The sequence below is a fragment of the Strix aluco genome, chromosome 11 (genome assembly GCF_031877795.1).
Source record: "Strix aluco isolate bStrAlu1 chromosome 11, bStrAlu1.hap1, whole genome shotgun sequence".
In the NCBI taxonomy this organism is placed as follows: domain Eukaryota; kingdom Metazoa; phylum Chordata; class Aves; order Strigiformes; family Strigidae; genus Strix; species Strix aluco.
This window is the reverse complement of record NC_133941.1, coordinates 13,558,402-13,568,857: the sequence shown is the minus strand read 5'-3', so window position 1 is coordinate 13,568,857 and position 10,456 is coordinate 13,558,402. Positions and strand designations below refer to the sequence as shown.

At 44.8% G+C, this 10,456-nt stretch overlaps 1 protein-coding gene across 4 annotated transcripts in view; it reads left to right on the top strand.

Annotated features, from left to right (window-relative positions):
- Nucleotides 1-4,655: 4,655 nt before the first annotated feature.
- Nucleotides 4,656-10,456, top strand: part of RAD18 (RAD18 E3 ubiquitin protein ligase) — a 61,218-nt gene continuing 55,417 nt past the window's right edge. For all 4 annotated transcript variants that reach the window (XM_074836195.1, XM_074836193.1, XM_074836191.1 and 1 more), the window contains exons 1-4: nucleotides 4,656-4,810; nucleotides 4,916-4,997; nucleotides 8,527-8,588; nucleotides 10,033-10,103. In XM_074836195.1, the coding sequence (XP_074692296.1) occupies nucleotides 4,751-4,810; nucleotides 4,916-4,997; nucleotides 8,527-8,588; nucleotides 10,033-10,103 (275 nt within the window). In that variant the 5' untranslated portion in view covers nucleotides 4,656-4,750. The remainder of the gene's footprint in view (nucleotides 4,811-4,915; nucleotides 4,998-8,526; nucleotides 8,589-10,032; nucleotides 10,104-10,456) is intronic.

Genomic DNA, 10,456 nt, shown 5'->3' with positions numbered 1-10,456 from the left:
AAACAAGACAAAATATAAATGACCAGTATGTTCAGGTGGTATTGTTTTTTAGCTAAAACTATTTATTACAAAAAGATGATGCCTGTTGATGTGCCAGCTATCATGTAAGTAACCTTGGACACTAAACTGTAAGGTCACGCTGTGGTGCTAGGCCTTCTCGCACACCCATGACTTACCCAACGGCTGTCACACGCTACGTCTTTGCTGTGTTGCCGCAGGCTTTTGGCCAGTGCTCTGCCTTCAGTTCAATCCAGGGAAGAATGAGTAAAGCTCTTGGACAAGTGTTGGGTCTTGGCTGTATTTCTGGGCCAAACCTTGTCTTGGTTAACTTGCGTTGGTGTGATGGGCTGTTCAGGCTATCTGCACTGGCAGATGTTAGATCTGAAATGCCGTTATTTGGGTTGGCATGGTGAATATTTAATTCAGATTGCTCTTGAGAGGATTGCTTTGACAGGGACTTTGTATAGTCCCATTTCAAGAGTTAGTACTTCATGGTGGGATTTTTTTGTTCTAAAATTCTCAACATCAGACTAAATTTAGTCATGTAGAAATCAATAAATTACTGCCAACTTTAACATAAGGGCAGAGTTCAATGTTAAATGTTTTTGAACAATCTTACTCATGGTATTTAGGCTCTTCTCCTCTTTAGTTGGGAATGACATGACGAGAAACTTTCCACTGCTTTAAATGTTAAGGAATCTCTGAAAATATTTAGAAACAATCAATTCAAAATGTTCTATGGTTTGGGTTTTGATTTTTTTTGAAGTACAGTATGTTCTTCTGCAGATTTTCATCCAAGCTACATGTTCATGTCCCAGAGGCTTGTTTCCATGGTGCATTTGTATTTCTATCACAGAGTATGTCCAGTGACACAAACATATGAGAGGCAGATCTTGGTGGAGTATTTAGTTTTAAGAGCAATCTACTAAGGGCAGCTGAAGACGAGCCCTTTGTCTGTCAGAGCATGGAGAAAAAAAACAGTTCTGTAAGCAGCACTGGAGCTGGAGCACCGTTTGGGAACAAGCACTTTTCACATTATTAAGTTGTGCGCAACCAGTTGGGAACTCTGTAAAACTCCACTTAAATATTTCCTTTGTCTTAACAGTACATATGAAAATAAGTACCTTTTGGAGATTTGTTTCGTGTCAGGCTATTCCACCTCCTACTAAGCTTTTCCATACATTTTTCTCTGCTAACAGAACAGGGCAATAAGCTTACAGAAGCGCAGGCTGGTACCTACTGCTATTTTAATTTAAATGAATATTTCAGGGGGTTGGGAGGAGGGTATATGTTCTCTGTTTTGATGTTCTGTGTATAATAACAAGTTGTAACTTGGTAGTTCAGCAAAATAAACCAGTTCAGTACTGCTACACCAAAGTCCAAAGTGCCAATAAAACAGCGGGAAGCATTCTTACAGAGGAGGATAACTGTCCTCACGCTGCAGGAGTCCTTGGGTTTAAATCTGCTCCTGGGGACCCGCCATGCTCAAGCAGGCTCCAACTGAGCAGGCGGGAGCATTCTGCCTGACTGAATTCTCCCAGCGGCCCAGTATGGCTGGAGGGGGGCGAGAGGTTCCTGGTGCTGCTCCCCACGGTGGGAGAGCTGCTGTGGGACAGCCCGTGGGTCTGTGCCCCGTGGAGAAAATGCTCGCAAAATCCGTGCTCCTTTAGCTGCCAAGGCTGGGAGAGACATCCATGGCTCCGCCGGACAGAGCTCCGACTGAAATGTTCTTTGCTGCCTCTACAGAGCGACTGCCCCTCCGTGGCATGAGAGCCTGGGCGAGACGGCCCCTGCTCCATCCCTGCCACCCCACCATGTCTTGCCAGATACCCCGATACTGGCCACTGCAAACCAGAGGCACGGCGGCTCTGCTAAACGCTGCCCGTGGGACAGAGCGAGCCCCAGCCCTGAGCTCAGCCCTTGATGCAGGCTATGAGGAGCATTTGGCCACACTGCCTAGGAAGGTGGATGCTCTCTGACTTCTGAGTCATACAGGTTTTTTTGGTATAATGGAGAAGGATTCAGGTGAAAGCACAGGTTTTCCAGTTTTTTTGATATGGTGCTTTTACCTGGAAATCATTTAAGTTCCTTTTTATTCAGTAGCAGCCTGTGTGGATGGTGCTCGGCTATAAACTCATTGCCCTTTGCTGTTCATCAGTCTACCAAAATAAAAAACAAACATGTTGCTGTAGTTATTAAACCCTTGTGTCCGTTCCTAGGGAGGATGAGTTAATTGCCAACCAATAAGCTCATGTCAGAAAGTGTGTGCACCTGGAATGAGATCTGCAGAGTGTGGGAGGGAAGAGAAAGAACAGAAAATTGAAAAAGAACCATAAGGGATTGATACATTAATTTTTCACAGCTCGCAGAGAAAGCAGAAGAAATGGATACCTTAAGGTGAAAAGAATGGGCACTTAAATGGCAATGAAATTATTCTGTAAATGCTAGCACTTTTGGCAAGTACCAGACAGTAATCAGATACATTCAAATATATAAATTCAGAGATTAATAACGTGTAAGGCCAGCAGAGACCATGATAAGTTCTTCTGACCTTCTCCCTCATGTGGGTCATGGATTACCTTTTTTATATATAAATGTAAGAATTATCGAGTGTCTGTTCATGGAGCTTGACTTTAGTTTATCTGATTTAAAAATCAGACTAGCACAAATCAGGAGTAAGACCGTGGAAATTACACTGCTACAAAACCCCATCTTACAGGAAAAATCAGGCATGCCTTGGTAAATGGCTAGCTTCTGACATTTGGATTGCACTGAGACAGTGCATATCCTGTGTGACTCTGTCAATGTGCTAAATTCCCCCAGACTCCCAGGCAATTATTGAACCTTCTGAAACCTCACCGGCAGTACTCAGCCATGACCATTGCTACCTGCCATTTTTTTGTTTTTCATCCATAAGGCCATGTATTTTTAACCTGGATTTTGCACTGTCCCCTCTGTGCAAATCAAAGAGCCAGATCTCTGCCCAGGACAGAGGTGATGGTGATGATGCCCGTTTCCATGGCAACCCAGCACAGCCCTGTGCACGCCTGTGCAGAAGTTCGTTCCCATAGCAAAGGGCTGACGTACACCTGTACGTAATTGGAAACCAGGACTGATTGTGCGGTGGTAGAGTCGGTTGATGGCAGAAGAGAAGTCACGTAGTGGGCCGTTTTTCCAAATCTCATTGACACGGGGCCTTAGACGTTTCTTAAATGAACACCTCCTGGAAGATACGGCTGAAGACTCTCTCATCTCACTTACGGGATCACTCAATGACACATCTCATTTGTCACCTGAGTAAACAACTTATCACAGTGGTTGAGACTTGTATTGCCTCCATAAGCTGTCCATGGGAGTTCAGTGAACACGACAAACACGTAGAAATCAGTGCCATTATTTCAGCTGCTTTGGGGATGTCCAAGTTACGAGGTAACTTCTGCAGGTGTGTGAAAAAAGGGGAGAGGAAGGTATTGAAAATGCCTGGTAGGTGATGGATGTGGTGCTGAAAAACTACATCTGTTAATACTCATTCATAGTGTTGAAGAAAGATGCTCTTTGTCTATGTTAAAGCCAAAGGCATCCCTCATCAGCAGAACAAGTAGATAGCCTTCTTAGAGCAAGGGCATCCCGGAGCTGTTAGACCTTGAAGAGGTACACTACCACCTTGGCAAGCAAACTCAAGGTTCATGTATCCTTTAGCTGAACTACCCTCAATAGGATACTAAAAATCTCGCCTGTCTGTCAAGAAGACCCTTGCCCAGGTGAAGACCCTTCCCCTGAGCATGTGTAGAAGTATTATCAGCTGTATTATAATCGTAACCAATCATCGTAGAGAGGATGGACTTGGAAAATTACTAACTCTGCAAGTTTTGTGTAGAAATACAGTGTGGAAAGTCCTGTTGGTGTGCGTGATTTGTGGGAAACCACCGAGCACCAAGGCTTGCACAACCCTGAAATAAATAAGCAATGTCTCTCCTGAGTGTGTGATTATTGACCTATTGTCGGACAACAATAGGATTTTAAAATTTCCCAAGTAGGTGTTTCGTTAAACATCATCAAAAAATGAGAAGTAACCATGTTCTGTCTGTGACACGAGGGTTTACAGTTCGAAAGGCCTCTCCGGCGCTGCGCAGGGAGCTGGGCCGTGCCGGGGCCGCACTGGGCACCCGCGGACAGTCGTCCCTGGCCCGCGTTTCGTGGTGACAACTTCGCTCCCCGCCGCTCTTTGGGGGCTCGGAGCCGCGGCCGAGCGGGCCCGGGGCTCGGCCTCAACCCGTGAGGGGAGCGGGTAACGGTTACTATGGAGCACGGCCTGCGTGCCCGTTGGAAAGCGACGGGCACCGGGGCGGGGAGTCGGAGCTGAGGCGCCGGCGGGCTCCGCCGCGGCCCGGGGAAGGCGGCCTGGCCTTGGCGCCTTGCCGGGCGGGGTGGCCCGGCCTCGGCCTCGGCCCCAGCCGGGAGGCCCCGGGCCAGCCCCGGCCTCGGCCTCAGCCCCGGCGGGAAGGCCCCGGCCCAACCCCGACCTCGGCCTCGGCCTCGGCCCCGGCCCCGGCCGGGAGGCCCCGGGCCAGCCCCGGCCTCGGCCCCGCGCGCCGGACTACAGCTCCCGGCTGCCGCGGCGCGGCCGGAAGCGCGGCCCGTTGGCGGCGCGCAGAGCTCAGCGCGGGGGATTTGGACCCGTTACCGGCGGGGCCGGGCCGGGCCGGGCCGGGCCGGGCCGGGGAGGGTGTGAGGGGAGCGCCGGGCCGCCATGGCCCTGGCGCTGCCGGTGCCCGAGCCGCCGTGGCCGCAGAGCCTGTCCCCGCTGAAGGTGCGTGAGGCGCGGCGGGGCCTGCGGGAGGGCGGCTGGGGGATCCCGGTCCGCGGGTGCGGGGCCCCGCCGGCAGCGGTGGGTGAGCTGGGCTTTCCCTTGCAGGCGGTGGATGACCTGCTGCGGTGCGGGATATGCTTCGATTACTTCAGCATCGCGATGATCATTCCACAGTGTTCGCATAACTGTGAGTACGGCCGCGCGTAAATATCTTGTTCATCCCATCCTCCCCTCTCGTGTACCGAGTTCATCAGTACCAACTGCGTTCGTAGAAGTCGACACAAAACTGTTACTTCCTTTTCATTGTAAATGTGGGCCTCCTCTCCTGTGAGTAATGTATTTTACAGAGGGTCAGTTAATATCTCACTATTGGCTTGCTGGTTGCAGCATAAATTTACTTGAGTTTCAATAAAAAGTGCACAGAAACAGCAGTTTAAAGAAAAATTGCTTGAGTAGGAGCAAAGGTAAGTGGGGCATTTGTGGTAAATCAATATATAGGTGGTGAGGTTGCTCCTCCCTCAATCCTGTGACTTTGTGGAATTTAGATTTAATGTATTTCACGTAAATGCCCCTTGCCATACATTCCAGGGAGTACTGGGGTGGCAGTGATGGGAGTGTGTCTTGGCCCTGTGGCTCCCCTTAAGCCTGACTTGTTGTTCAATTGGCAGGTTAAGGCAGACAGGTAGGGTTGAAGAAGGTGTACTCAGAGAAATTAGGAGTGAATGGTTTGGTCTTCATACATCTTGCCCAGGAAACACAAGACTGGAGAACGACCTTATGGGCCCTATGGGCTGGCAAAATCCTTTTGCACCTGAGCTGAGTGAAAAACTATTGAAAAATGTTCTCAGAAAAGAGTTTTCTCCTTTAGAGTTTCAGAGACAAGTCATCATTTGACCATTTATTATTTACTGGCATGTAGAGCAGAGGTTACCAATCTTTTACTTCCTTTATAAAATACATAGCTCTTCTACTTGCAGCTTAGCCAGCAAGGACAAATGCCTCTGAGGAGCTCTTTTGGATAAAAGCTGTGAAGCAGCCAGCAACCCTTCCTCATGGTTATGGTTGCAACCTTCTGACAGCACAAACACATGTTGTCTGGATTAATGCACTTAAACACCCCCTATTCCTACAATTCTTCATTTAGTATCTTTCATAACATCTTGAGGATGGAACAAAATGTAAAGCCGTATGGCAGAGAGCAGTAAGTGTTACGAGCTAAAATTTTCCATGCTGCTCTGTCTGCCTCAGGCTGGTATCTGCTGGAATGTGGTAGCGAAGCAGTTTACTGAAAGTTAGATTAGGGGGAAGTACGTTGCCTTTTCTCATGTTAAAATAAATTCTTAATGATTGTTTTGTTCAGAAACTACAGCACTTCCTCTTCCTTACACGAAGGAGGACATTGTAGTTTGGCAATGAAATTTAGTTTAGCTTGGCAAAACTATCACTATTGAAAACAGCATATTTATGATGGGGAACACTGGAAGTTCTCTACAGTAGCTGGTGTTACAGCCTGCCTGTGACACAGCTGGGCTCAGAGGCCCTGAACTTTGAAAAGAATCTGTCTACCTTTTTTTTTTAACAGATTACATGTCTAATTTCCCCCTGCAAATTTCAGAAAGACTAAGTTTTTTTACAATAAATCAAGATTTCTTGAAGTATTTTCTACTCAGCTGTCTCTGTGTAATCTCTTCAGACCACTGGGATTGTACAATTGAAGGAAAAAGCCCTCTGCCATTAATGAGTAATTATTTGTGAATAGATGAAAATGAAACACATTTGCTTGCAAAATTTTCTTCTGTTTCTCCTTTTCTTAATGATCTATTACAGGGCTTCTAAACATGCCTATAATGTTTGCACCTACAGCCACTTAAAAATTCCTTCTCTGCTCATTCTTGGGTGGCTGGTAGCATTCAGTAGCTCTCTTGACAGTAGTTAACTTTCACAGTGCTTTGGGTTGTATCAATGTATCTGTGGCTGTAGCTGTTGGAGGGAGCTCTTTTGCTCATCCAGGATTTTCCTTTCTTTAAATCTCTGAAGTTACTACTATGCTTCCAGCTAAGCAGGTTTCAGAATTACTTGCTCATTTAAAAAAAACACCTATGGTCTTCGATGTGTGGTGTGTAAATTGTGGCGCTACTGACTTTTCTTGTGCCAAGCTTGTTTTATTCCTCTTTCTTATAACCTTGCTACTTCCAGGTTAAACTCAGTAGAGATTGTTATTTGCTGGCAGTGACTTGTATGCTTTCATTCTGTCATTGTCATTAAGCGTCCATGATGGTTGTCGGCTTAAATTCATACTTTGGGATTCTCTTCTGTATACTGAAATACAGGGCTGCGGCTGAGTCTTATAATTAGTTTGGTAGATGTGGTTTTACAGGTGGGTTTGGTCTGTTGGTGCAGGTGGAAGTCAACTTTGTGGCACCATTCAACTCTTTGTATATGCTGTCTACAGTAGACAGAGACCTGTTTTGTTACCCCGGGAATGGTGTTTTGTTACCCCAGGAATGGCAGGCTGAGACCTGAGCCGTGGCAGGGCTATTTCTGCCACAGGAAGAGGAGGCAAGGGGGAGAGAAGGGACTGGGGACAGAGAATTTTAAGGCAGTTGTCTTCTCTGCACGGGCCCAGAGCCAGCCCTAGGCACAGCCATTAATGCTAAGAGCTTGTGAATTATTATCCTTCAGCTACCCTGGCTGTGAGCAGCGATGGCTGTAAACGTAGGTCAGCCCCATTGCCTACTGAACGTGGCGGGGTGTCGGATGCTGGTTCAGTTGATTCACATTCATACAGTCAAAGTCTATTTCGTTTATCTTTTTATGAATTTCTCCCCCCATATCACATTTTACTATATAATGTAATCTTTGAATATTTAGATGGATTTGCGGTTTTAAGTGTTGAATTAGTGCATTAATGCTCCTGCTGCTTTTCAGACTCCACAGAGAGTTTGAAATACATCTGCTTGGGTAGCTGTGGCTAAATGCGTTAAGTGCTGAGACTCTGACCAGTAATGATCTAGTAAGTGAATGTCTGTGTTGCTGGAGAGTGATGAAACCTTTTATATCTTGAAGTGGTTATGAAAGCTCATAGATAAGTAGAGAAAGTAGAATAACTGCAGGAATTTACTGTGACAAAATGAAGTTTATGGCATATTTCACCAGAGTCTACTGAAGCATCCCGTGCTGATGATACGACTTGCTTTTCCTGAGAAACATATAAGTCGTTTCTCAGTGCTCCAGTGCTGTTTTCCCTCCTTTTTAGCCTTTTCCCTCAACAACAGGTTGGTATTGTTTTGGAAAGGGGAAGAAACACCTGGGAAAAAAAGGGGATAGAGAGTTTGTCTGGGGCTATGCAGGAAGATGGAAGTGATCCAGCATCAGTCATGTCAAAAGAAAGTAGTGGTGGGGGAGTGAGCAGTGCAAACACACTGCTTTTATGGTGGAGGCAGACTAAGGTTTTCTTGTCTTGTGTTAAAGAAACAAAAGTAAACACCTGCTTTTGACAGAGAGACTGAGCTTAAATCTTGAAAGATGCTTGCATAAAATATGGATTTTTTTGCTACAATGGTAATCTTAATTCCGTGGAAAAATGGTGTATTTTCAATATTGGGGTATTGTGGAATAATTTGCATATATTGTACAAAAATAAGATATACTAGTAAAGATGTTGAACTGCATTTGGAAGAATGCCTGTTTAAAAATTATGTATTTCCTTTTTCCAGATTGTTCCCTTTGTATACGCAAGTTTTTGTCCTACAAAACTCAGTGTCCAACATGCTGTGTGGTAAGTGTTTTACTTTCTGTCAGCTTGTTTTTTTGTTTATTTTTTGGCAAATCTTAGGAGCTTTCCCTTTGGACTATGCTAAATAATTAATTCTCGTCATATATTACCACCTTTCCTTCTGGTGAGCAGAAGGACACCAGAGCATTTGGACAAAGTGTGCTCTGACAACTGGAATTCTCCAGTTTCAGAGCTACTCTTCTGTCAGCACAGGCAGAAGCAGATGGAGCATCAAACCTGGGTTTTGGCTCAGAGCTGTGTATACAACCTGTCATGAAACATTTAACATTGCCTCCTAATTTGTTAAAATACACCATCATTTAAAACATGAGCGCTGAAATCTAAGCGCTTAAATTTTCTGTGATTGAGTGGCCTCACTTCATCTTTCAAGGGGTCTTCAGAAGTGTCCACAGACCACCTAGTCCCTAAAGTCACCAACTGCACTGTGTAGCCTGTTTGGGGATGAGAGGACTATGTTACGCACCAGGGAGGGGAGGCGTTTGCCACGAGAATTAGGTTAAATATGAAAAGCACCAGAGGCAGGTTCGGCCTGCTCTGCAGGTGGGTGATTATTACGATCTGACTTGAAGGCCTTTTTTGATTAAAGAACACAGAATGCAATTTATTCTAGGCCTTAATCTGACTTTTCATCTTAAGCCAATTGGGCTTTATTGAACTCCTAAAAATGGTAAGCTGACTAAAAACAATGAAAGGCGCTTCAGGAATATTGGCAAAATAGAAGTAATTTTCTACTGTGTTTTTAAAGCATGAACCAGACTAGACTTTTCAAGACTGGAAAACAGATCTATTTGTAGCTTTGCCAGTTTTTAAACGCTCAAACAGGCGCAGACTGCTTCATGGAGTACGTTTTACTACCGCATTCTTAAAAATCACAGGTATTGATGTGAGCAAGACTAATAAAAGCTTTGTAAAAATGAATAGCAGAGAGAAACAGCCAGAGAGATAAAAATCAGAAATTATTTAAAAAGCATGAATTGAATGCGCAGAGCTGTCTCATAATTAATATTTTCATTCCATAATCAGAAGATTAACATTTTCCTTCATCAGTTTTCATGCCTTGTTGCTTAAGGTTCTTATCACTTTCATGGGATCCTTGGTTTGGTTTTCAAAATAATTTGAACCGGGCTACAATAAAGCATCGTTGGAGACTGGGTGCACTGGGTTTTGTTGCTTTAGCTTTACGCTTCATTTTTATGTATTACCTATCATTTTGCAGACTTACAGTTCTCAGGCAGTTATTTTAGTTTGAGATATTTTTCAGGAAAAAATGCATCTTCATTCACATAGCAATTTAGTGGGGGGTAGTTGAGGCATTGATCCAAGAAACAAATTATTGATCACCTGAACATTTTCTGGGTACTTGTTTTCGCTGCATTTGAATGTTTGTTTGTTTTTTTTCCCTTTTCTTTCTTTCTTTTTTTAATAGGCAGCCTCGGAATCTGACCTGAAAAATAACCGGATGTTAGATGAACTAGTAAAGAGCTTTAATTCTGCAAGGTATAGTGTAATTTTATGAATGCTCTCTCTGGTTTGGCAGCTGGAAAGGCAGATGTGGTTACTTCGTGTGACCAGGCTAGAAGTCCTTGTAGAGAAGCAGAGTGAGGAGCAGTGTGAGGACTGAGGGGAAAAAAACTGCGGTGTCACAGAAATGTTGTCACAGACGAATGTTTATGCTTTTGGAAAAATCCTGCAGTTTTCTGGCTGAAGGTTGTGTAAGCTTGTTTTGGTTTTGTTTCTGGTTAGCTGCTGTGTAAGTTACAGTCTGTTCTAACATGTAGGAAGTCAAGCAGATGTGTCAGGATTCTACAGGGAAAATAATAAAGGTTTTCTTCTAACAGCCTTCCTATATG